Source organism: Phaethon aethereus (genome assembly GCF_964289735.1).
Source record: "Phaethon aethereus genome assembly, chromosome: 18".
NCBI classification, from domain to species: Eukaryota; Metazoa; Chordata; class Aves; order Phaethontiformes; family Phaethontidae; genus Phaethon; species Phaethon aethereus.
The window spans coordinates 7425481-7452119 of record NC_138594.1 but is presented as its reverse complement, the minus strand read 5'-3'; the positions used below and the strand labels follow the sequence as shown (position 1 = coordinate 7452119).

At 52.3% G+C, this 26639-nt stretch overlaps 1 protein-coding gene across 1 annotated transcript in view; it reads right to left on the bottom strand.

Moving 5' to 3' along the window:
• The window catches only part of CACNA1G (calcium voltage-gated channel subunit alpha1 G), a 146618-nt gene that overhangs the window by 47928 nt on the left and 72051 nt on the right, over positions 1 to 26639 (bottom strand). Inside the window, exons 10-18 of the mRNA XM_082008204.1 lie at positions 17143 to 17294; positions 16422 to 16607; positions 15154 to 15268; positions 14267 to 14422; positions 10037 to 10105; positions 7193 to 7286; positions 6408 to 6592; positions 5811 to 6257; positions 646 to 746 (exon numbers count right to left, since the gene is read on the bottom strand). Of these exons, the coding sequence (XP_081864330.1) occupies positions 646 to 746; positions 5811 to 6257; positions 6408 to 6592; positions 7193 to 7286; positions 10037 to 10105; positions 14267 to 14422; positions 15154 to 15268; positions 16422 to 16607; positions 17143 to 17294 (1505 nt within the window). The remainder of the gene's footprint in view (positions 1 to 645; positions 747 to 5810; positions 6258 to 6407; positions 6593 to 7192; positions 7287 to 10036; positions 10106 to 14266; positions 14423 to 15153; positions 15269 to 16421; positions 16608 to 17142; positions 17295 to 26639) is intronic.

Genomic DNA, 26639 nt, shown 5'->3' with positions numbered 1-26639 from the left:
TCTGAAAATCTCTCTAATCTTTGTATGAATGAACTCGAATGCTGCCCAGGGCCCACCAGCTCCAACACGGGAAACCCTCGTTGAGCGTGGGTGCATGTCCAGAGGAACACAAGGGAAAGCGTGGAGCCCAGCTGGCCCCGGCACGGCTGGGCTGTGGGAAGGGCAGAGCGGGGGGGCTGCAGGCAAAGAGAGGGTGTTTTCTGGGGGTTGTTGGGAGAGGGAGGAGGGGAATGGGGAGGACAGAGAAGTCCAGGCTGAAAAGCAGGTTTTGGAGGTCAAGGAGCGTCCTTTGCTGTGTTGTAAGTGTGCAGCGGGGGCAAATTCAGATTTCTCCGCTCAATGCAGCACCTCTCCCCCTTGCTTCAAATTCTCCACGCCCCATCGAGAGAAAAGCTTGCAGAGCACTGGCGTCACTGACAAAGCAAACGATGAGCTCGATAAAGCCCATACCATGCCCTGGGCAGCTCCCTGCAGCCGGCGGCTGTTTGCTGTGTGACCTCGACGTGGCGCCGGAGCAGGGGCAGGGCTGGGACTTCTGAGGACTGACACCCGGAGACCCCTCGGGGACAGACGGGCAGAGCGAGCCGTCGTAACAAGGGCATCTGTGCCCAGCACGCCGCCACTGCCCAGGTGCAGCTGCCTTACCTTGAGTGAGGGGCAAAGACGTAGATGGACCAGGAGTCTCTCTCTTTGCAGCAGGTGGGGAGACGTGCCCGTACCCACGCCTTCACGCGGTCCCTTTTGCTCTAGGAGGAAAACATACAGCAGAAACGCACCGGGAGGAAAACACAGAGAGAACTGTTAAAAAAAAAAAAAGCAAACCCGAAACTTCCAAGCGAAGGACTCAGGGCAATTTTTCACTGAACACATATCTCTAAGTGCTCAGTAAAGCTGAAATAAAATGATGTCCCAAAAAAAAAGATCTTGCTGGGCAGGGGAAGGAGCTCTGGCAGCTGGGCGAGGGCTCTGCTGGCCCTGCAACTCGCAGGGTTTGGTCTTGCTTCTTCCCCCGCACGGTAACTGCATCTGGCACACAGTTAGCCAAGAGGACAAACATGATAAATAAAACCGTTGCTCAGAGGATGGATAAGCCACTCCAATCAGCCTCACTCCATCCAGATACTCGTCAGATGCTTGCCTGAATCTTCTAAGGTTTTTTTGGGTATTTTTGTGGGGTTTTTTTTGTTATTTGGTGTTTTTTAAAGAATACCTAATGCTTATGTCACAGGTCATAAAGGGAGCAAAGGGAGGGATTCCTGCTGCTTGCTGGGCCAAGCCCTATGTCCATGCACCACTGGAAAGCTGAAGAAACCATTTGGGACCTGAGTTTTGGTCCTGGAATGCAATGGTGAGCATCTGCTTCTCATTGAGCATGAACAGATTAGATAGGAGATTATAAAGCCAGAGGGCAACACCGTGGCCAGCCTGACCTTCTGCGTGAACACGGGCCATCCAACTCCTGCAAATTAATTCCTACTTGAAACCACAGAGCATCCTCAGCCACACATCCTTATATTTTAGACCGTCTGCAAGGTCGTTTAAGGCCAGGAGGGCAGATGTAAAAGCCTTGGCCAACAGGTCAGCTGAAGACATGCAAAATTGAATGCCAAGGGGAAGCCTCATCCTGGCTGCAACAGCCTCTGGATTAGCTTTGTCACCTTCTCATCCGTGGGTCTCCAAGGGGGGGTCAGGATCTCTAATCCAATTGACATCGCAGTGCTAACGCCTTGTGCATGGACAACCAGCAGAAGTCAGGCAAACATCTCACCCACCACGCCAGGGCGTTCCCAGCCCTTCCCAACAGAAGCACCAGAATATAAATCCACAGACCGGTGTCTGCAATGTCACCACAGTGCTTTGCATTTACAAATAAATAAAAACGAATCCTTGCTCTTTCGTTACCCGCGTTTCCCCGCTGCCACCTGAGCTTGGATGTGCGCACACGTGGGAACACGGCCGCACGGGCTCTTTGCAGCTTTCTTCTGCAGATGTTCAGAAAAGGAGCTGCGACAGGAATCGCCGCTCACACCCCGGAGCGCCCAGACCCCGGGGCTGAGGCACTTTTATTTATTTCATCCTGGAAACAGGGAGGGGGGGATTCGTTCGGAGCCACACTGTTAGCAACTGGAGGTACTCTGGACTGTAAAAATGGGATGTGAGGGTAATTGAGGGGAATGGAGGAAGCGCTTTCTGTTCCTGTACGCACTCGGCCAGGGGTCTCGTTAGCGGTGGGTAACAGCCAGTGTAGTGTCCGCCTTAATGAAAGCGCTCGGTGACAACCTGAACCCTTCAGAAAATGAAAACTACCTTGTGAAAATAACAAGAGAAGTTCGAATAACAAAAAATAGCTAGATCTTTCTACCCATCTCCTTCAGCCATCTGCCTTACCCTCCCCTTCTACGCACACACAGACCACGCCGTGGCACACCGGTAGGTTTTGGCCACGTCTTGGCTGCTTTCACATCCCTTTTCCAACTCCAGGCAAGGAGTCAGAACTGCTCCCTTCTCTCTAAACTGTATTTAATAGAGTCTGCATCCTTGGGGTCGTGTTATCACTTTGAGCAGCCTAGTTAGTTTAATTATCCATAGATTTAATGAAGGTAAATAAATGGATAAAAATCAGGTGCCTGCTCAAAGCTGGGGTGAGAACAGTGATTGCTACTCTGGCCTCTGGACATGGAGTAATAGCTGCGACTTGGTCCAGTTCATTTTGCGAGCTGGAAGGTTTCCAGAAGTATCTATTATTCAAGGCAGTTCTGGTATTTATCATGGGGATTTGTAGTGAATGGTAATGCGTCAGCAGCACAGAATGCTTCTTTATATTCCTTTTGTCCAATTTTAATGCCAAAGATATTTTGGGGTTTGGCTAATTGTTGCAGCTTGCAGTTCATGGGCTGAATCAGATAACAAAGGCAAAAAGCGATCTCCCATCATGTCCCTCTATTCAGCGTCTTAGAGGAAGGGCGAGCACCAGGGCTCGGCCGGGGCTGCAGCCCGACTGCTCTGCACGGGGCCAAGTACCTCCACAGAAATCTAAAGTCAAAGGAATTACTGCAGATTTCCACCAGTGGAACAGAGCAGTTCAGTTAATTTGAGCCAAATGTAAGATATTTGTGAAATAAACCCCAAGCATTTCCAGCCTAAGTCCCATCAAATGCTTTCTCCACGAGGTCCAGACACGCATCAACTGCTTACAATCGGGCTGATTGCTGCTCAAGCCTGCGTTATGTTCAAAGCGCTGTATCAATTATGCGGTTTAAATCATATCTATTTGTTCATAAAACACACCTGGACAGGATGAATAAAGATGGAGGGGAGAAGAAAGCTACTCTTTAATTCAGTTTCCAGTGACTTAGACAAAATCTCCCTGGGTAAGACCACCCAAACTCCCTCCGCCGGCACGCGGGCAGGGGCCAGGACGTGGTGTGATGCTGCTCGCAAACAGGCAGCGGTGCTGCCTTCACCTGGCAGCGTGTTCGCGGGGCCCCCCGATCCCACAGCACGGAGAGCTACCGGTAAATAGCTGCTTTTTTTTTTTTTCCTTAGGACTTTCAGATATTAATGTACTTCTGAGGGCAGGATGAAAGGCAGTTGGCATTAAAGGATGACTGATGCACTCCTCGGAGTAAGGGAGAGACTTAGGTTTATAAAAGATTTATTTTAAGGACGGGGGGGAGCTGCGGAAAAACGCTCTACAAGCGGCAACGGACCTCCAGGCAAGCTGGAAGCTGCACGGAGACGCTCGGGACCTGATTATTTCATTTTAAATGTGCAGCAGGGGCAGGCCGGGAGGGTTAGGGGGGCGGCTGGACCGCACGCCACAGAAAAAAAAAGTGCAATAGGTAACGAGGAAAGGAGCTGCCATTGCAATGTGCCGTGAGGGTTTTGGGAGGAGGGGACACACTCGGTTGCAGATTCAGTATTTCCCTCACTTTCTGCTCTGAGCACCGAGCGATTTGGGTAGGAAAGCACGCAAAAGCATCCAAAACCCAACAGACGTGAACAACAAAGGCCTCGCAGCAGGTCCCTGGTCTCGGTCACAGCCACGTGAACCCAACTAGGCAGCAGATCGTGCGCTTTGTGAAGTTTCTCCTTGCCTGCACTCATGCAATGAAGAACACATTTCAGTCCCCTGATTTTATACTTCTGGGGAGAAGAGCTATCAGGGGCCTGATTCTGGCCACTCGGAGTGATGGCAATTCAGAATAAACTCATTGAAGGCAGTGGAGCGGCACTAATATAATGGGAGCTTGGGAGATCCAAACAAAGCCTTTGCACTTCCTTTTATTTCTGCGCAGAGGCAACCAAAACCAGCCAGCACGGAGAGATGTGAAGCTTTGTTGCGAAGGGCATATTTAGGATTACTTTGATCTGAATAACAGTTGAGTTTTCTTCTTTTGTTGGTGGGGGAGCTTTGAATTTTTTTTTTTTTTTTTTTCATTTTAAAAATAGTGACATTTTTTCTGACTTCGTCAAGGCTAATTTAGGGGCAAGGCATCCCCCCAAACGTCAGGAGGGAATCACAAAGGGAAGCTCTGCAACCTGGGGACTCATTTCACTAGTCTAAGCAATATTTTCTGATCCATCTGGTTTAGTGATTTGCAGTGAATACCTCTTTTGGAGCATGGGGAAAGGCACCAGCCAGCTGCAGATGTCCCAGTTGTGGCTATACCATGGACTGAGGCACAATTTATTTACCCTATTTTGCCTATTCTTTCCCAAGGCATTTCTTCTGACCACTCCCCATGGGAGAGGATTGAGGGACTTTTGGTCTAACCCTACGTGGCCAGACCTTGGCATACAGGAGACGGTGTTTGGTTTAGGCTAAAAGCAACTGCTTATGGTTAAAGATTAAAATCTGCATCTTATTGAACAGCCTGTTGTCAGCACCAGCTGGGGCTGCGGGGCTGGGTGGGACGGGAGAGGGGGGACATGTCCCATCGCACAATGTCCAGCGAAGGAGGGCTGGTGTTGGCTTCTGATCTTCCGCGGGGGGAAGGAAGGGACCTGTGGGATGTTTGGTCTGGGAGAGTTGGAAAAAGCAGTAGATGTTGGAGCATGAAAAAGCAAATCCCTAGCTAGCCATAAAGAGCATGATCGCTTGATCACTTTTGATAGTGCTTTTTCCAAAAATAATTACTGCTCCTTTTCTTAAAAATTCAATTTATTTTATGGAGGTTAAAAACCAGGTTAAGACAGTCAGTAAAAATCCCAGGCTGAGGATCCTGGCTGGAGATGTAATGGGATAATGGCTTTTTTTAAAGGCAGTTCACAGCTGAGTGACTCCATTCTGCCAGTACTAACTCTCCTTCTCTTCCTGTTCCTTCTCTGGAGTCACCACTGCTTTTTGTATCCCTTCACATGCTCCTATTCCATTTTCATTCAGCAAACTCAGTGAAATACCGTAAAATCATGTCCACAAGCTGCAGCTTTCATGTTCTCAGTACCTCCCCAGTTACCATCATGTGGCTCTACCCAAACTCATCCACTTCACCAACAGAAACAGACTAAAACCAGAAAACCGTACTTCCAAGAGACAGCCTTTGCTCTGCACCTTTTAGTGGAACCTGGGGAGTTTTACCCTAATCCCTCCGTTGTGAACCATCTGATACTGCACTGAAATAGTTAATACGATGGCAACCCCATTGCTGGTGGCATCCACAGCCCAGAGACCTTCTGGTGCTCTTCTGGTGAGACCCAGCCCCTGCAGCAGACCATTGCTTCACACCCGCCTGCGTGCTCCCGAGAGGGCTACGTGCATCACTTCCACAAGGAAAAAAGCCCAAAATGAGCATGGGGCCTTTCCTTACCATGTTGCCTTCATCATCGCAGTCGTCACAGTCCTGTCGGGGGTCATCCAGGTGCAGCTGGTGCAGCAGCAGGCTCGGAGAGGTCTTCCCATTGCAGTCCTGGTGCTCGGAGGCAGAGGTCCGGCTGCTGTGCACGCTGCTGCTCCGGTACAGGGAAGGCACCTGCAGGGTATCCTGGAGATCGAAGGAGCCTTTTGTTTCCAGCGACCCCATGCGATGAGGCAAAGAGCCGTTGAAGCTGCCAGCCCGGCTGGAGCGCTCCTCGTCCGAGCTCTCCCCTTCCTCCGAGCTCTCCTTCCCCTCTCCGGAGAGGAGGGATCTGCGCTCGCCGCTCTGACCCCGACGCTTGAGGCTGGGGGCCCGGCCGATGCTGTTCCAGCTGGAGCGGCGGCTGTTCCAGCTGCTGCTGGCGCTCCAGGGGCTGTGCGGGGAGCCGCGGGCGCTGGGCTGCGGGGAGGACAGGGAGAGCATCAGCCCCATGCCACCCGCCCTGCGCCGGGCTGCTGCTGCGCCAGCTGGGGCGGGCGGATGGACAGACAGTCCCATAAGCCTAACGGACACCCGCTGAGCATCCGCAGGAGGAGGCGATGCGAGTACCGGGGACTTGAGCTCGTAGGCGGCGGGGTCCATGGAGACGCCGCTGGCCCGGCGGGACTCGTAGCCCTGCGCTGCATCTCCGAACATGGCGCTCTTGGGCATGGGCATCGGCGTGGCAGCGGTGTGTATGATGAGCGGCGGGGTCAGGCTCTTCTTCAGCTCTGGGTGGTCACTCAGGGCCATCACTGGAAGACACAAGTGTGTTTTAGGTGTCAAGGGGTGCATCTACAACCTGCTCCTGGGCGGCAAAGCAGCTGTGTGGGGCCGGCTCTCCTCCAGCGGGGAGGATGGGGCCAAAAAGCCCTTCTGAAGAGCTGGGCGCCCATCTTTCAGCCTGGCAGGGGAGCAGGGGGATGTAAATCAGGCATGGGATCGGGTGCCAAGGACATCAGGTGCCAGTGGGAGAGAGGAGCAGATGCAGACGGTCATCTGCTGCCCCTTAACGCTCCAACCAACACCCGCCAGCTCCAACCCTGGGAACCTCCTGCCCGTGCCAGGCTCCCTCCATCCTCCTTCCCTGCAGCTCCTCCACTTGTGCCCCTGAAGGGGGACCCCGAAAGCCCACATCTGGGGCTTGGCAGGGAGATTACGTCCTGAACGCCATCATATGTCTGTCTGCATCCCACGATCCAACCCCATGCCACAAGCCTGCTGGCCTGTTCGAGCGTGCCACGGCTTGGACTACACCGTGCTCTCTAGGAGAGCTCTTCCCTTCAGGACAAGTTGTTTTCACAGCAAAGCGAGGTTTCTGCAGAAAGGTCCGTCCTCTCGGGGTTGTTACTCACAGGCTGGATTTGACAAGTTTTTCTTAAGTCCTCCCTCCTCTTCCAGGCTGCGGGGGAAGAGATCCCCCTCGGAATCAGACTTGGAAGCATCACCCTGGAGCAAAACAAAGGGCTTCAACAAGGAGGGCGAAGGGCTGCAGTACACGGACACCCTCTGAAAAAACGGATTCCCCTCTCCAACACCACACCTACGGATCCACTGAATTTCGTACCACGATGCAACATCACCTTTCACAAAATGACGCATGCACATATTTATACCACAGACTAATTAACCTCCTACCAGGAGGACAGACTGCCTCTGGCTCCAAACACAGTCCCAGAAAGGGAGCAGAAAAAACCAAACCATCGCTTAATTTTTGCTGCTGGAATTGCATACTGGGCAGATGTTAGGGAAGGACAGATATCTGGTGAGCAATCTGGGGACAAAAATTGACCCTACTCATCTCTCAATTTATACGCTAAGGCTTAAAACTCCCTCTGTGTGGCTCTTTCTAGTGATGCTTCGATGAAGCAATCTGGGATTCAGAAGGGGCACAAGGGATCCTGACTTTCCAAGGCAGCTAAAGGGCACGTGTCGATGGATGCCCCACCAGTGCAGAGCAGATCCAGGTGGCAGAACCTGATAACAACTGCTCTGGGTGGCTGTTCCCCCCGGCTGCAACACGCAACAGGAGGAGACGTTTGGGGGATTTAAATTCCTCTGTAGCATTTCGAACGCCGGGGGCCGAGCGAGAGCTGCTCGCTTTGACACGGGCTCGTCCTCGGGAGGGGAGAGAAGAGGTTTACCATCGCTTGCAGCGTGGTGCCCCGGCTCTCGCTGGGTCTTGCCACACGGCCCCCGCTGGTTCTGTCCGTTGGCACTGCAGAAAGGTGCTTAGGGTGTGGTATAGTCAGGATACACCCCACGGGCAATGGTGCGCGCCAGAATGATGCCCAGCCAAAAGAGGAGGATCCATGGCTGAAACCACTGCTCTGGCAAAGGGCACCAAGCCCCGTCGCGATGTATGTCGGGAGGGAGGAGAGGTGGGAAGGGAGGGAGGATGCTGGGGTGAAAGAAGCCAAGCAGACCCTCACTTCAGCTGGGAGAGACCAGGAGCCCCAGAAAACCCCAGCAGGGCTAAGCTGCCTCCCCAGGAGCCCTGGCCAGCACTGCGGAGGTTTGGTGCTCGGGTACCTGTTGGTTGTAAAAATCCCAGAGGGGCCCCAGCGTGGGACAGGAAGAAGAGATGGCATCTGCCACGCGGTCCAGTGCCCTCCACCGCTTTGTTAACAAACCCCCCGAGGGACGAGCCCCCACGGGGCCACTAAACAGTTAAGGGGATTTCTTCCAAGCAGACTGGACGCTCTCAGACACGTATTTTTAAGGCAAAAGAGCACGTGATGTGAAGTGTTGGCTCAACACTACCCCTCTGGAGGATCCAGAACTTCTGTGCTATTCGGGGAAGCTCATCCTGTAGGATGCAGCCCGGGAAGGTCAGGAATGCACCTTGCAAGGGGGAGCAGTAAAGTCAGGCTGGCCCGAACTTCACTGGAGCCAAACCCATGTCTCTGTATGAACGGGGGCTCCAGCTGGCTCCAGGTACGCTCCCCGTGGAGGCTCCCGGCTCAGCCCGTCAGCGGGCCTGCCGGGGGTTACTCATTCTCCCTAATGGGTTATTAAAAAGGAATAAATAACGGGAAGAATTTTATGCTATTTGTATTCCTGGAGCTCTCTTTAACAGCCCAAAGGAAAGTTTTAGGGGGCATGATGAGATGTATGCCGAGGTGGAAAAGCAGAGCTATGTGGGGACTTCCCACCCCCTCCCCAGCACCAAACCCCCCGTCTGGAGGGCAGAAAGCATTCCCTCTGAAACACCACGTGCCAGACTCGGTACGGTGCAGGCAAGCATCTCGCAGCCGGGGCTGCTCCCCGTTACCTGTTCTTGCACTCCCAGTTTGCCTTTCTGGATAGAAAAGGGGTTATGAGAGAACAGGGAGTTAAAATCCTTTTGGGAAACGAGCGTACGTCAAGATGGACCAGAGTGTACAATGGCTCAACCAGCCTGTACCGAAGGGAACTGACACACTGGGATACAACGGGAAAGGGCTTTTGTGCTGAAGGAAAAGCCAGGCTTCTCGGAAAGAACGGAAAGGGAAGGCAGTGGTAAAGAGAAAGGTGGGGTTGGCAGAAGAGTGAGGTTTGGAGCGCGCTTCGGAGATCCGCAGCTTCCCCAGACCCGAATGGGACCATTTCACATCCTGCAACACGGCATCTCGCCGGCAATCCCGGCATCCCGGCCAGCCTTTCTGGGACATACCACAGCACAGCTGCCCCCGTCCTACCGAACACGGGGGTCCCCCCACACACGCCCACAAACAGCCTTGATTCCAGGTCCCTTCGCTCCCAGGCACCCTCCTGCGCCTGCCTGATGGAGGGAGCACGTGGCAGGCACGCCCGGCGCTCAGCGTCACCCTCCGCATCCCTAGGGAGGTCCCCGGGGCGTGACCGCGCCGTGGAGGGGCTGTGACAGCCCCGCGGGAGCCTTCCCCGGGGCAGGCGTTCCAGGAGGGGGTCAGCGAGAGCCAGGGTGGGAGCCACATCAGCTGCCCCGAAGCACCCACTTTAATTTACCTGGCTCCCCCAGAGAAGAAAGGGACTTAAAATCAAGGCTGGCTCAACAATGAGGACGACAAAAGAAAGGAAAAAAAAAAAAAATATTAAAAAAAAGCAGCAAACCTCAAAACACCCAAACAACCCCCAAAAGAACGACAGCTACTACGATGAGAACAGCACCATGGCGTGTGACCAGGCACCACGAGAGAGACAACCACGGCGGGCGTTGGGATGAGCTGCGTACGTACCCCCGACGAGTCGACAGGCAGCTGAATACAGCTTAACTGCCCACTCGCGTCTTCTCGCTTGGAGATCTCCTGAAGGAGAAACGGGGGGAGGGAGGGGGGAGGGAGGGGAAGGGGGGGTTCAATTGTCACAGTTTCAACAGCAGGACTGAATGGGGAATCAAAAAAAAAATACACCACACGAGAAAAAGCAGGGAAGGCAAGGGCAAGGAGAGACGGGCAGCGTGCGGCCGCAACGGAGGGATGGGCTGGAGCACCGACCCCGCTCGGCGCAGGGAAGGGGTGGAAGATCTCAGATGGAGCAAAGGCCTTCGAAGGGACCAGCTTTACCTTTAAATTAAGTATTTCAGCTTGCTTCAGCTCCTGAGTGATAATTGTGCTAATGAAACACCAGCTAATTACTGAAAACATGATTTTTTTTTTTTGCAGCTGCATAATAGGATCTTTATTTATTATGCCTTCATTAAGCAGCAATAGAGGCTTTTAATGAATGTTTGATTAACACAATAGCAGTCCTCTTACAACCAGGTGAAATATCTAATTCAAGGAAAGCCACCAGAACCGTGAGTTCAGATCCCTCCTCACCCCCGTTAGCGAAGACGCCCGTTCAAGTCGGCGAGGTGCCCGAACGGGGCAGGGGTCCGCGGGCAGAGGGGCACAGCCCCGTCCTGGGGCCCTTGGAACACACACTGTGTTTCCCCTTCCTCAGGGGTGGCTCTTCCAACGCTCCTCGGCTCGTTTTGGCGGCGTGGCTGTGCCTGGTCCTACCCCGCGGCGCCGCGGGAGGTTACACACTGCAGCAGGAGGGCACAAGTTGTCCCACCAGTTGAATTTCGTTCCTACAGGGCAACGGATCTTTCCCCTGGTTGCTACATAGGATGCAAAACTGGTCCCACTCTAGGCTGGGATGAAGAGTTTAAGAAAGACTGATCAGCTTTGGGATCTGGACTGGCCAACGGTGCCTTGCTGGGCATGTAATGGACACTTAATTTAAAGTCTTTGGTTGTAACAGAGAGACACGGAAAAGCCATTGAAAGAAAACACAGAAACACTTTTCCTTCACAAGGAAAATCCCACTGCAACTGGTAAGAATGCAAGAGGTAAGGGATGCAAGAAAAACATCGCCCAAAACCCCTCCTGCGGGAGAAGGGACCGTTCCCGCCGGCTGAAGCCCAGAGGAAAAGTCTGTATTTCTCCAAGGTCGCTACATCCACAGGGCAGGGAACGTCCTCCTGCAGAGGAAAGGATGGGGGTGCTGGAGGAGGGTCCTGGGAAGGCAGGGGGGCACAAGGGAGGGGAAGGAACAAACCCACAAGCGAGGACAGCCGGGGACAAGGGGGCATGAAACAGGGAGGATTACCAATGGAAGAATACGCTCGGGAGGTAATATTATCAGGAAGTCCCTTGGGAGAGGAGCTTTGCTCCTGACAAAGGGGAGTCATTGCTTGCTTCAGAGAGAATTCCCCAGGGCAGGGACCCGAGAGGTCAGGCAGCAATTTCAAATCAGCAGCTCGATCAAACGGAGTCCCCTGTTCACCTTCCCTGCACCAGCGCCAGGCTGGAGTTAAATCAGAGAACGCGCGGTCAAAAATAACCACGTCGCACGAAGTCCTGCGTGCGCCTCTCGCAAGAGAGAAGCAGGTTACCAAGTAAGAAAAAAAAAAAAAAAAAAAGAAATTCAACCCTGCAAAATATATTGCTCCGAATTTAAAGTTTGGAACAGGTCTTTTTTGTTTCTCAACTGCTTATATCCGTCTGCTGCTTAGCAACTGGGGCTGCAAAGCCATGCACTAAAATTAACGAGGTGCTTGCAGATTGAGGAAAGGCACTCAAGGACCAGGAGATAAAGGCAGCAGCCCTGGGATTGTGTTTCAGCCCAGAAATCTGAAGGAGAATGGAAAAAAAAAAAAAAACACAAAAAACCCCCACCCCAAACTCAGAAGAAGGGTCAAGTGCAATCACAGGAGGGGGACGCTGGGGTTTGTTTACAGCGAGAGATGATCCCTCTATTCGTTCTGCTTAGGAAAGGATCCTTTGTGTGCTGGCTAGCAAAAACCAGAACAAGATCTGTTTGCAAAGCTACACACCAGCAAAGCTGAATAAATATAAAGCAGCAAGGCCAGACCTGGCTCCCGACCTCCAGCAGACATTTGTTCCCCATCTGCTGCTGGAAACTTGGGTTAAGCTGAGGGATCTCTTGATCTCATTGCAATTTACCAGAGGAACATGGAGAACTCAGCATAACAAGGAAGATTATTCTTAAAATGCCATCAAAGCCTGAGATATAAAATAGCACCGTAATCAGAGTCACAAATTATAGAAATCTGGTGCGAGTTCATTGAAAATGCCGTGGTTGGGCAGAACGAGCCGGAGAGTTTGATCTTTGGAGGCTGCGCTGGGTCCTGGTCCCTGTGCTCGCCTCTCGATACCGGCACGAGCGTCGCTGGCTTCAGGCTGTCCCCGTGCCTTCCCGAATCAGAAGTCACTCCCCGATTTACTCTGCACGTAAAGCACATTCGCGGCGTACGGGGCAACCCTGGAGCTGGCTTGGCCCAGCCCGGCGCTGCCCCAGCAGCGGAGCAGGGGCAGGCGACGGGGCAGCCCTGCCGCAAAAACCAGCCGAAAGCAAATTTGGGAGGTGCTGCAGGCAGCTCCCCGACTCCGGGGAAGACGTACCCTCAAGGACACGGTTACGGGAATAAAAGCGCGGTGCGTTAAGCCAGGAATTTACAGGGAGTCACACCGCGGTACCAGCTGGCCGCAAAGCGAGCGTGGGAGAAATTGCTGCCCGGGGAGACAGCGAGCGTGCCGGCGGGCGAGCGCGGGGATGCTCTAGCGTGAGAAACCGGGCTGAGCCAAGGACCAGAGGTGTCAGCCTCCCTCGAGGACCAGGGGTTGGAAAAGGGGCTGCTGCACTTGGAGGCTGTGTCCTTTTCTCTAAGGAGCGGGTGCAGCAGGTGATCTCCCACTTCAGACCTTCAGAGGATCAGTTTGCCAGACTGAACAGACAAAGGTTCGGTTTCGAAGCCGTCATCACAAGCAGACAAGGAGCTTTTTACCTCTTCTCGCTTGGGCAAGGGAACATTGTGCTATTCGGGAGAACCTGGCAGTGACCTCCCCTGCGGCTGAGGGGTGGTGGGGGGTTACAGACAGAAACAGCTACAACAATAACAATTAACAAAAGAAAAGCACCAACATGGAGAGAGACGATAAAAAAAATTTCTTCTTGCTATCTCCTGGTACAACTCCATTAATTTAACCCTAAACTGTGCTCTGAAAATAGTAACAGCAGTTCCGTGCGTAGCTATTCGGAGGGTGGGAGGATATTATGATACATAAGCAACAAATCTTAAGTAACATTAAGTCACCCCAGAACACTTATAAAAAAAATAATCAGAGAGAGCATGTAAAAACACAGGCTATACAAACAGATCCCAGTGAGCAGGTTTGGTTACCTTTGCCCCTCCAATCCCCCGGGCAGGGTGTAAAGGTCCCCTCCCCTCACTGATCTTCTTGGGCAGTCGGACAATTTTCGCAGAGCGTGGGTGGCATCGCAGGTCCCCCACTCTGGGGACTAGGTGACATGCTTACTCGCTCCGCGTTGGACACTTGGGAAAGCAGTAGGTTGAAAAAAACCCCAAAACAACAGCTTGAGTTCAAACCTAAGTGCCTCCCTGCCCTTCCATGAAAGCCTCCAGCAACCCAGGGTGTCTCATGGAAATTCCCAGCCTCAGGAATCAGCTGGCAGAGAGCAGCAATCACGTACTTTAAAATGTGCAGAGCATTACGGGGCTGGAAATGGGAAGAGCTCCACGAACACATACTATCAAAAAAAGATAATTGTGTCACTAATCTCTCCCCAGCCTGCGTAAGTTTTCAGGAGGGGCTTTTAATCTGGCTGACAAACACGGTGAGAACTGTTTCAAAGACACTGTCACAGCAGCGATCCCATCCGCAGTGCCTGACTCACCGCTGAATTCCCATGAATTCCCACTCCTGCATTAATGCTAACAATGCTTTTCATTTCAGCCCTTCGTTTAGAAGGCTGGCTGTATTAAATTGCACCGCGGCTAAGAGAAAGAAGGAAAAAAAAAAAAGACCTAATATTTTCCCCCACTTTTTTCATGTACCACTCCTGTAAACATATTCCTGTCCATCTCAGAAATCAAATTCCAGGATCTGGAGGCCCTGAAACTTTAGAAAAAAGCAAAGGCATGAGCATGAGGACATTACCTCTGTCTGGAAACCCTCCACCAGGATGGCCACCAGCAGGTTAAAGAGAACGTAATTCCCAAACGTCATGAGAGCGATGAAGTAGAGAGCAGCCCAGGAGGAGGTCGACGCCATGCCGTTGTAAAGGACCTTGTTCCAGTCTTCCTGGGTCAAAATCTGCAGAGGAAGGGTTTCAGGAAAACGGAGATGCCAGAGGATTACGTGCCATTTTCCCCGAGCCTGGCTGGGCATCTGTGCTCTGGATGGGCCAGACAAGCACCCGACTTTTGGGGTATCCACTGCAGCTATAACCACAGCAGGACAAACCTGGCCCAAGCCACCTCTGAGCCAGAGAACAGATGGGACCAAAGCGACTGCGACTCCCATGCTACCCAGTCAGGACCCTGCCTACCCCCCCGAGTCCCACCCGCACCAAGGGACACGTTCAGCCGTAAGGGAGCGCAACGTCCCGTGGGTCAGACCTTCCCTTTGGTCGGCCAGAACAGACGGCAGTCCTTCACAAATCCTGCAGTCACAGAGCTCAGGGCTGCTAAACAAAAATCTGCACATATCAGTTATGGGCTTAAATCGGATTCTGGTCTTTGTCAAAGTATCAGTGTAAATGGTCCTGATCGCCTCCTCTCCATCGCCGCCTTCGGTGCCTACTTCCCCCCCAGCCCATACCCTGCAAATGCAAGAGCTTCCTGCCTCCGCAGCCCCTCCTCATGAGCTCTCTCTTCTGTTCTTGAAAATGGTCTGAAACCTCCTGTGTTCCCTCACTTGTGGTTTTGGGCTCCCTCCCTTCCATGGCAAGGAGCTTCACTAAGCTCCGTTAGATGCTTTGGAAAACCACCTCAGCCCCTGCAGCCCCAAAATGCACAGGAGCGTCGGCATTTTCTGTTCCGTACCTGGAAAACCGTGACGATGGCCCAGAGCAAGGAGTCGAAGTTCTTCCTGTCGGGCAGCGTGTCGCCATCTCGCTCCGAAGCAAACTTACAGCCAAAAAGGTGCATCCCCAGGATGCTGCGCAGGAGGGAAAGCAGGGGCTCAACAGGAGACCACAGTACAAACTGGTAATCGTACCACAGGGCTGACTCTGCCTCCTGATTTCACCTGGGAAATTCTTTTTTTTTTTTTTTCTTGTTAAAAAGATGAATCATTCGTTCGCTGAAAAACATGCCTCGAGATCACTCAAACCAGTTGTGAATTTGGGTCAACTCTGTCAAAGAGTTTCAACCAGAAACTATGCCCGCTCCTTTTTCTTCTGCTTTGTTTTTTTTAAGTCAAAACATTTTGTTTCAACATTTTCTAAACAAAGTGTTTTGACTTTCTGTTTTGCAATAACACATTTTCAGCAAAATATGCTTAAATTGAATTAGGAAGACAAAAAGGATTTCTGCGAAATGCCTGAGACATATCAGAGGACCTGAAACAACTTTCTCAATTTTGACAAGAAAACAGAATACCTTTCATTTTAGATTGATACTAAAAGAATAATTTGGTTTCCCCTGCTCTCATCCAGTAACCTGAATAATCAAATTATTTACAGCTCTGCTGAGCACCATGGCTGCAAATGGTGGGTTTTGAAGTGAAACAGCACACTGGGAGAAGGGATATTATTCTCTAGAAGAGACCGGCTTTCTTCAGCCTTCCCAGTGCCTGCATTGCCGGAACACCAGACTTGGCTTTTACAAGGAGACAGGTTCTTTTCAAAATCTAGACCAAAATCCCAAAATTCGGGGCTATGCCAAGCCTATTTCTAAGGTTTCCACTGCAGAACCTCACTTCTCAGAAGAAAAGGCCATGCACGAGCACAAGCACCACCACGGCTGACTATTTTAGGAACATCACCCTCTCCTTGGCAGTATTTTTAGCACCAGGCTTTCTGCTGGTCGGGAAGTAATGGGACCGCCGTCTTGGGGCAATGTCAAGGAATCATCCAGCTGAAAGATTTTCCTTGTAAATCATGTTGCAAAGACAGATGTCTCATTTGGCCCGAGTTAAGATAATTTAGTCAGGGCAGCAAGCCATCACCAGCGCTGGCCAACGATGCTGTTTCTGGGACTGTTCAGCTCAGCCACGTCCTGGTATGGACTCCTTACATCTCCTCACCTCACCATCGAATCCCACCTAAAAACCCCGAGCACCCTCAGGATGGGGCATCGGAAACACTCACCTAAAGATGAAGATGAAGAGCATCAGCAACATGCAGAACGTGGCCACATTGTCCATGGTCTTCATGAGGACTACGAGCTGGCGCTGAAGGGCTGGCATGAAGCGGACCAGCTTCAAAACTCGCATGAGCCGAAAGGTCCGCAGGACCGAGAGCCCCCCACCTTGCTGGCCCACTATCTCCCACACGCTGAGGGAGGAAAAAAGGTCATTGCAGGATGAGAAGACAAAGCCTAATGCAAAGGCACGGGAGAGAGGAAGCAAAGGGAGGGCGGAATCCAGAGAGAAAAGGAACGGAAAGCGAGCAGAGACACGCTGCCGGTGCCCCCGGTGAGCTGGACACCGTCCAGGCTTGCAAAGAGCAGAGCCCCACTAGAGTGTCAAACACACGTGCGCCAATCAGTGGCTGCAGCTGCAGGGGCAATTACAGCCTTTGCACATGCCAAAAAACCAGACAGCTACTTAATGGGGCACCGGTTGTACCGTTCGGATCCCAGACTTCCCCAGAACACTGGGACTGATAGCTCTCTGTTTGAGCCTCTCTCTAAAATGACCATAAAATAACCCCAAGATATGTATTAGCAATCGTGTCTAAGTGCGTTAATTTACAGCAGAGAAGTATAAAGTGTCACAGGAAGGTATTTGTGCCCACTCTCCATTACTTTCTGTTTAATTAAACAGCCAAGTGAGGGGAAACACGCATAAAGCAAGCTCTAGGTTTGCACCTAATCACCACGATGATCCCATCAAAGATGTTGTAGGGATTCTTAATGTAGCCAAAAGGACCATAAACGAGGACTTTCAACAGCATCTCCAGGGCAAAGAGGCTTGTGAAGACTATGTTGCTGATCTCCAGGGCGTTGGTAAGCTCCTCCGGCTGCAGAAGAAAGAGGAGAAAAGGGACACGGTGAGCAGCACAGCTCCACTTATTAGGCATATCCAAAATTACACCTGGAAATACAAGCCCCGATACCGCAAGTGTAGGAATACCGATGCTAACGGTAATAGTGCACACTCAAAGCCCAGGAGAAGAAAAATACTATCAAGAGTATTTAAGGTTTATACACCCGTTGCAAATTGAGCAGGTAAATCCAGACACGGACTTCACGCTAATCGCGGCTTTAGTACCATGTCAGGAGGTTTTTGTGGAAGTGGTACGTACCGAGCCTTTACGCTTTCACATCCTCCAAACCAATTCTCCTGACGCAGAAGGGAAAGTCGGACCGTTTTCTCACATAAATATCCTTTTAGGGCCTGTCTTTTTATTTAGGAGCTCATCAAAAGATTTAAGCGGAGATTTTCAAACGCAGAGATCTGAGGTGCTATAACAGGAATGGCTCAAAACCCCTCCTTAGCAGGAAGGGCCCGATCCTGGCAATTCAGACTGGCAATCTAAAAATAGAGGTACAAAAAAACCCTAACAAACAGACTTCCCGTAATCTTTGGCCTAAATTAATACCTTTCGTGTTTTCCTAGCATATTTGACAGAGGGTTCCCAACAATGCCTGCAGACACCCGGCGCTGCGCTTTCCCCAGTGGGTGGGCATTATTGGGAAACATATGGCAGAAGACAAAAACCGGTGGCATAGTCTGTTTAGGATCCGTCAGTGGCAAAGACAGGAGCAGAACCTGAAGTACCAGATCCCTTCTCCCCATTTAACCCCAAAACACAGGGCCACAACTGTCCGTTTCTGCTTAAAGGCTTCACCGAAACGAAGAGGCAGCGTGCCGCGGGCAGATGGCTGCGGGGCCGTGTCGGCCACGCCGAGGTGCCCTGGTTACGGCCAGACACGCAGGTTCACGGCAGCTACACCACGAGCAGAAGCCGACGCGCAACGCATGCTGTTGACTGCTCCCACCGCTTACGTGAAACACCTTCACGGCCGACCGACAGCTTCCTACAACAGAGCAGAGCTGCCGCGGCACGTGCCGCGGCACCCGCTGTAGGGTTTGACACGCGGTGACCCAACCCCAACCCCGTGGGAGCCAGGAGAGGCAACGGCTCAGGGGCAGGCTCAGCACTTGATCAGCTGTGTTTCAGAGCCCCAGGAAACCACAGCAACCAAAGGCTTCAGACACACGCTGGCAAATAAACAGATAAACCCCTGTGGGCGTTCAATGCTCTCAGGGTTGAGGGGTCCGGGCGCAGCCAGCCAAGCCCTTGCAGCTCAAGTTCCTCCAACCCAGCGCAACGGCAGAGGGGACCCACGCTGGTCTGATGTCAGTGCAGCAGAGTAATCCCTGGGGGCTTGCAGTGACACCCGTGGGAGCTTGTGGTGGCACAGCAATGGTCACAGGACAGCAAAGGGGGAAACGGCAGTACTGAAAAGAAAAAAAGCAATAAAAAGGAAAAAGAGGGGGTGTTGAACACTCCCCATACCTCAAACACCCTCGCCGAGAAACAGATCCCTGGGCTAGAGTTTGCCAAGCACACCAGCCGCAGAGCCCAAGTCCTCACTGATCTAGAGCTAAAACACAAATGCTCCAGCTCCCAATATTAAGCGCAGCCCAGGTTTAAAATCATACGCCTATGGGAACACTCAGACACAAAGTAATAAATAGGCCAAAAACTTCTATGTCAAGCTGCACCTCGGGACGATCTCCGATAGCTGGAAGTCTACATCAGTTCCAAAAAACCCGCCACCTCACCCACGAGCGCCCGGCGCCGAGGCAGGCTCTGCTGCTGTCGTCACCGCAGCAATACGGCTGGAAAGGAGACGTGCTCCTGGAAGCTTTCCTCCTCATCCGTCAGCGCCGCTCACCTGGGCCCCGGAGGCCGATTCCCACCCTCGGTTCCCCCCCTGCGACCGCGCTGCCAGATCCCACCGGCCCCAGAGGCGCGAGCCGGTGACGTCCCTCCCGCAGCCACGGCGTCCCTTCCCCGGGGGGGCCGACGTGGGAAACGCAACCGGCCCCGGCAGGGACGGCGTGTCCACAGCGCGGATTACTGACGCCTCGCCCTGCGCGAGCACCTTCTGGCCGGAGACGTTAGCGGGACGCAGGGATCCGGGTGGGCGGCGCCGGCAGGGCACGGCTGGGCCGCGGGGGGCTGCGGGGGAGCCGCGCTTGCGCTGCGACTCCCTCAGGACCCCCAGCACCCACCAGAAGGGCTGCGACTCACCTTCCCCCCCACCTCCAGCCCGTGAAACATCCCTCCCAGCCCGCCCGGCTCATGGGAGCCCCGGTACCCCGGCACCGGTGTGGGTCAGCCCATGCAGCGTGGTGATGCTCAGCACCTGCAGCAGTGCTGGATCTGCCCCTGCTTTACCCCAAAAACGCTGCCCGGCCTCCCACTACCTCCCCACACTCCTTTCCACTTCCCGCACAGGAAATGTTTTTTAATATCTAAGACATTGGGTGCCCATAATAAAAATGAAGAGTGGAATCTCCTGAACCAGAGGTGAGAATTAATATCCAAAAATCCACAATTAACGGCTAAAATGGGTTGAAAGAGGAAAGGAAATCTCCCCTTTCGCCTGGCCGGGAGAAGAGGAGGGTCTCCTGGGCAGCTCGAGGTGAGCATCTGCTGGAAGCACACCGCAGCCGGATGCGGCTGAAATCCAGGAGCTATTTTGCTTCAGGAAACAACACATCCCTCAACAGCTGAGACGGGGCAACGCATATTACTCGGAGGATTTTTGCAGCCGGCTGTGGAGCGCTCCCCCCGCAAGCCCCTCACTCCCACTCCGGGGGTCCCCGGGGCAGCTCACGAGCCCCTGCAACAGTTCCGCATCCCTTTCAAGGGACACATCGCCCCAGCCAGTCCACGGGGCACCCATGCAGACCCCTGCCACGAGCACCGCCAGGAGTTATTTATAAAAATAGAGGTGGGCTGAGACCCTGCCCAAGGGGATCACGCGCTTCTGAGAATGCCAGCTACGGGATTTCCTGCAGCCGCAGACGCGTATAGATAAGACGACTGTTTATAAGATGCTTCTGCCCTAGAGAAATCAAACATGTGTGAGACATCTTTCCTTAGACATCATTACAGTACAGTAGAAAAGGGGCTTTTCTCTCCCGGGGAATAGAAATTGTCATCCCATCCCAAACAGGAACGCAGGGTTTCAGAATTGGCAAACTGAAACACTTTGTGTCCAAAATTTTGAAAGCTCTCCCCTCCATTTCAATCCCTATTCCCTTTTCCATTTGCCCTGTACCGTAAATCAACTGAAATTAAAAAACATAAATAAAATTCAGCTTGAAGAAGAACATGGAACTTTTTGTTCCCCAACTGTTCAAATGGATGTTTCAAATATCTCAGACAATGTATTTCAATAAATCTTTTTTTTTAAGCCAGTTCACTGAAACCACTCCCCTCCCATGAACAGCTTCGAGCTTGATAAACTGCCTTTTTCTGACGATATCTACCTAATCAAAACAATATCGAACAGCTTTAGACACGGTGTACCTGGGACAGTCCCCAACTCCTAGCACACAACCAGCCCCACCGGTCCTCACCGGGCACAGAGGAAAAGGTCCGGTAAAACCAAGCGCTTTCCCCTCCCAGGGCCACATCACAGCCCCGGGGGGGCGGGTAGCATCCTCCCTTTGACTAAAGGATGCATGTTTGGAAAACCCCTCCATGGCCCACTCTGGAAAGGGCATCTTCAGGGGCGCAGAGCCTGGGGTTTCTTCAGAGCACAAAGCCTCCTGCCCACCACCCCAATTGCAGCACATCTGCCGCAGCCTCAGCTTCTCCGTTTAAAGAAGAGTGTGCTAATTCTCTCATCAGCAGCAGCAGTGACTAATTAAGAGGAAAGCATCCTATGATTAAATGAGCAACGCCCAGAAAGAGCGAGATACAAGCGGGATTCAGCTGTGGCACGAAGCACCAGTTCTTCTGACGAGTCTTAGGTAAATACTGAATTTGGTTTCCAGGACACCTCGCCTTGCCGGACACGCAGACGTGCTGTCCTGGACACATCATTCCCTGTTAGCTCTCTGTTTGTGTAGCGTCGATTTGTTGATGTACCGAACAGCGCATTGACAAGCCCTGGCAGCACGTAAAACAGGAGCGGGCAGCACGCGGGCACTGCCGTGTGGCACAGGAGGAGGCAAGGGAAGATGTCCCCGGGTGCTAAACGTTGCCTCGAGGGGTATCTCGGAGCTGGACCAGCGCCTTGCCCTTTTTCAGCATTCGGAAATACGCTGTAACGCATTTCTTTTGTTGTTTCGTTTTATTTTATTTTTTAAAGGGAGCAGAAGCTCACGAGCGAGGTTTCCGACGGCAGGAGGGACGTGCCCCGCTTCTCCCGGGGCACGAGTCGGTGGCGCGCGCCGCTCCTTCCTGCGCACGGGGCTCCGCGGAGTCCGCTGAGCCGGCGAGGCTGCAGGCAACGAGCTGGGGGAAAAGGTGAGGAGAGGGGCTGGCGGCGTTGGAAGCGCCAGCCCCGGGGGCTGCGTTCCCCAGTGCCTGAAAGACGAGCCCTGCTGCGTGATGAAGTGCAACCAGGCGCCTGGCAGATGGTGCATGGAGCTTACGAGGTTTCTACTCCTGCCGTCCTCCAGCCGTGACCTGCGTGAGGCACGGGCACGGCACTGGCTCTTCCCCAGCAGCAGACCTGCGCCCAGCGCCGTGGGCGCGTCTGGCACGGACCCGTCCATCCCCATTTCCCCCTTGCCCAAGCAGTGAGCTCTGGGCTGCGGCCAAGCCCCGTCTCGCCCAGCCCCTGCCCCTGGGGATGTCAGCACGAAAGAGCAGAAGCACCCCAGGGTCCTTCCTCTCTATCTTGCTAACAATAAAATAAAAGAGAAGAAACACTCTGTCTCGCCATGTCACAGTGGGAGGGATGGAGCGACTGGCCAGGAGGCAGATCCCTCCTGATTCCGAGGGCTCTGCTTCTGCCAGCGGATCCAGAAGACCATGAAAACTTCTAACCCATTCAAACGGCTGCAGAATAAAACCCTTCTGAAATCATTACCATGGCAACTAAGGAAAAATAACACAGAAAGAAAATACCGACCTCAGCTATTTCACAGGAAACACCAACAACATTTTACTGACTCATCACTTGCAGAATTTTAATATATACATAAGAAAAAAAATCAAACAGGTCACGCAAAGACGCGATTTTCAGCCTGACACCTCTCCATTACGACCCTCTCCACCCTCCGCATGGGTGCAGGCACGCACTGGGTCCAGCTCGAAACAGGAGCCAGACCATGAGTCCTGGGGCAAAAAGCAGGAAATTCTGATACACGGAAGCAGCTATTAATTAACAAAATGAGATGCCCTTTTTTTGCCCTCTCCCACGCCCGATTCCCCGCCATTTATAGCTCATGGTTGTGTCCTCAGTCAACCAACAAGCCTTCTCCATGCCCTGCTCTCATCGCACCCACATTAGTCCCCTGCTTTGGTGCACCCGCTGAGCCACGGCCACCTGAAACCCCCCTTTCGTTCCCTTTGGTAGATACGGCTCCCCTTAGCTCCAGAGCCGCTTGCTACTTTATAAATAGAAACTCAATCCACACGTATTTTCAGCAATGACATTAATTGTCTTTGGGGCTCCTTAACAAGGCATCAGGCTTTAGCTCTTGTCCTGGGTCCAGCAGCATGAACCTGAGCTGTGTTTAATCAGGGCCCGATAGACTGACAGGTTTTCTCTACTCATCCTTTGCTAAATTGGTTGAAGAAAACAATTCAGAAAGTAGCAGGGTTGCAGCGATTTTTGCTCTGCTCCTCCTGGGGCTGGAGACACAGAAAGGGCAGCGTGCTCGCTGCTCGGTGGGCTGGAGGAGGACTGCTGGGAAGTTCAGGATTTCGAGGCATTTATTAAAAGCAAATGACTTTGACAGACAAGCGAACAAGTCCGCTTTCATCCCATCACCACACGGGAAAGGAGGATTTTGTTATGGGCTGAATGGAGGCTGAGTATTTCATGCCACGGCAAGTAATGCTGTGAGAAAGGGAGGAAAGCAGCTTTCATTTCAGAGAAATCAGGGCTGTCTGCACAGGAGGGACTCCCCTTCCACCACCGCTGCTAATCTCCCCACCTGCCATCCGTTCTTCCCCGTTCCAGTTAACAAATGTCCCTTCCCACCACACACCTGCAGAACAAAGGAGCTAATTCCCACTGACATGGCACTTTCTGGTGCAAGACCTTCCTCTCCACCACATCCTTGTTGAGCAACCATGGCCAACAACCAAATTCCCTGATCTCCTTTTTTTGCCCTCTCCCACGCCCGATTCCCCATCATTTATAGCTCATGGCTGTGTCCTCAGTCAACCAACAAGCCTTCTCCATGCCCTGCCCTCATCGCACCCACATTAGTCCCACACCGCCCCGACCTACAGCCTGCCTGTACGGGGCTGTGTCCCCGTGCACCTCTGCCTCTTGTCCACCCTGAGCCCAGGGTGCAAATGAGGGGATGAGCTCCAAGCTTGATGGAGGACCTCATCAATGAACCCTGAAGGGACCTGCCATGAACTATCCCTGCCCAGGACCATAAACAGGACCCGCAGACCATGCTCTCCTCCCCAAGTCGTGGGGCTGGGCTCTCTTTACCACTCTTGGGAGGCACAGCAGATATTCTTGCCTGAATTCCTTATCTCTCTCAGCTTGAGATTTCTGGATTAATATTATCCCAGAAAATGCAAGAAAAACATGAACTGGCTCATCCCTCTGCCCAGGTTTCAAAGGAGCTTAAGCTGAACAAAAGCTGCATTTCCGCTTGGTCACACCTTGTAAGTACTTGAGATTTAAAGCCCTCTATTTCTAGTTAATCTAAACCAAGTTTGAAACTTATCTCCCCATTAGTACTTGAGAAGGTACCAGGGGGAGGGAAGAAATAAAAAAAGAGAAAGAAAGAGGCTGTCTCTGTATGGCTCCCGCACAGTTCTGCTGAACCCGGGTTTCTGATACTGGTAACACTATCTCAAATGCTGAGAGACATCCACGGGGGAAAAGCTGGTCGTTTCCCAACGTCAGCAAAAAAAACAATTATAACAAAGAGATGAAATCCAGCAGAGACGAGGGAAAAAGCGTTCGGCTCCTGTTTCCACTCCCACTGGGGGCTGAGCAGGATGGGAAGGGGCTCTGCGAGGACACGGGTGGCAGCAAGGCAGAGTCATGGTCACCACCAGCATTGGGACCAACCTCTACCTGAGAGAACTGGGGAAAAAAATGGACCGATCCCTGGGAAATCACCAACAATCAGCAATCAGGAGCGCTTACAGACGAAATCATTTGCTGGTGCAAGCTGAGGATGCTCCAGAAGATCTAGCTGCGTTTGCTGGCTCCCACCCAAGGGGAACAACCACACAATAATCAAAGAAGGAGCAGAGCGAAACGCACGGCTATCTGCAGAGAGCAGCGATTTTTAATCTGCACAGGGATGAAGCAAGTTTTGAAAGCACACATCATTTTCCCATTTCACTGAGCCGGAGTCTCGTCTCAACTCTGCCTGAGCAGAGATAACATGAGGGTATGATGGCACCTGAAACAACAGCTGTAATGATAGGATCTAAGGCAGCCCCCGTATTTCCAGCTTCTGAACTAAATTAACAGGAAAGGATTGACAGTTACAGCTCCCCATCCAGGGAGCTGAAGAAAACTTTAGTAGATGTCAAGGAATCCACATAGGCTCACCCCTGAAGCATGCAGAAAACTGAATTATCTGATAAAAAACCCATACACTTTCCAGGTGCATGAAAACTCATTTAATTTTCAAATCATTCAGTCTCCAGAACCAAGATAAAGTCTGCTGTACAGGCACAGCCCATATTTTTAATGACTCTGAAGGCCATGGCACCCCTGTATTCTGCATGGCATTCTAGAAGAGCTTCGTGAACATCAACTAGAACACGCGAGTTCCTACAAGACCTCATAAACCCTTCAAATCACTGAGGAGCGGAAGAACCCCCAAGATCCATAAAAAGAATTACCCCCAGTAACAAACAGAGAGCTGGTTTTGAAGTCAGCGATCCTAGTGATTAACAGCTCTGATGACTTCCATTAGCGTTGACTTGACTCCTCCAGTCTCCAACAACAAACCGTTAATAAGAGTAATTTCTGCTTAAGCAAGAGCTAATTGAATACAGCACGTGCAAATCTATAGGGCAGCTCATCTTCCTACCGTGGGAGTGCCCTGTGCAGCTGTAGCACTGAGAAATTAAGTTGACGCCAGCTACCAGCCCCGCATTGGGCAAAGCCAGCAGGCGCCGAGGGAGGGAAAGCCTCGCCGCGCTGCCAAAGCTTTGATCGCTTGGCTAAGAGTAGCTGGCACAGGGCTGGAGAGATGTGTAATGGAGTTAAATAGACGTGGGATATGCACCAAAGTGGAAGCGGAGATATCTCTAAGGAAGAGAAGACGGTGCATGAACGTGAGACCTTGCGAGCTCCTGGGAAGAGCCTGGGGCAGAGGGAGGTTGTCCGGGGAAAGGCTGTCTCCTTGATTTAAGGGCTGCACACACATGCGTAAGTGCTTTCCCGAATCAAAGCCTAATGAATCGGATTCATACGGGGAAGCATCAAATTAGAAATTTCACCACAGAGAAAAGTCAGGCTGTACTACTAAGGCCACACGGTTGGAGTAAAGCGGCCCGGGGTGCAGGGCTAAGGGGGTACAGCACCAGTTTGCGTCGGTGTGTGATGCAGAGAGCCTCTGGTGCAGCACCCGCCGCTGCCTGGATGTGGGACAGGTCTTTGAGTCCCTGCGCTCACAGGAAACAATTCAAAAGACGTGCAAGAGATACCAAAAATATTTTACTAAAAAAAGGATTCCATTCCTTCCTGACCTGGACGCCTGACAGAAATCCACACAAGAAGCTAAAATGTAGATGTCCTGGATGGACCTGACGTGGAGCTGTGGAGGCTGGAGGGGACACGGTGTTGCCCACGACCGCGCTATGCAGCCAGACAAGGGCAAGCCGGGCAGCACGCGCCCTGCGAGCTGCAGCTCAGCCCCGGATCCTCCACAGCCTCCTCGGGAGGCGAACGAGCACTTGGCAAATTCTCATTTTGGCACGTAGGGACGTCAAAGGAGAAACGTCTGTATGCCTGACAGATCTGTAGCTGCCCTCCACCACTCCTGTGGCCAGCAGCAAAATGTTCAACTTGGCTTGAAACTGGTGGAGATTAGGATGCTCTTGACCACCAAGTCCTGTGAGCAAAGTGCTTCTGATCCCCAAGACATACTTATTTCCTGAGGCAGCACTCACAAATGGATGCAGACGTGCCCAGCGCTTTGGACACCAGCACAGACTCAAGCACCCCAAGACCTG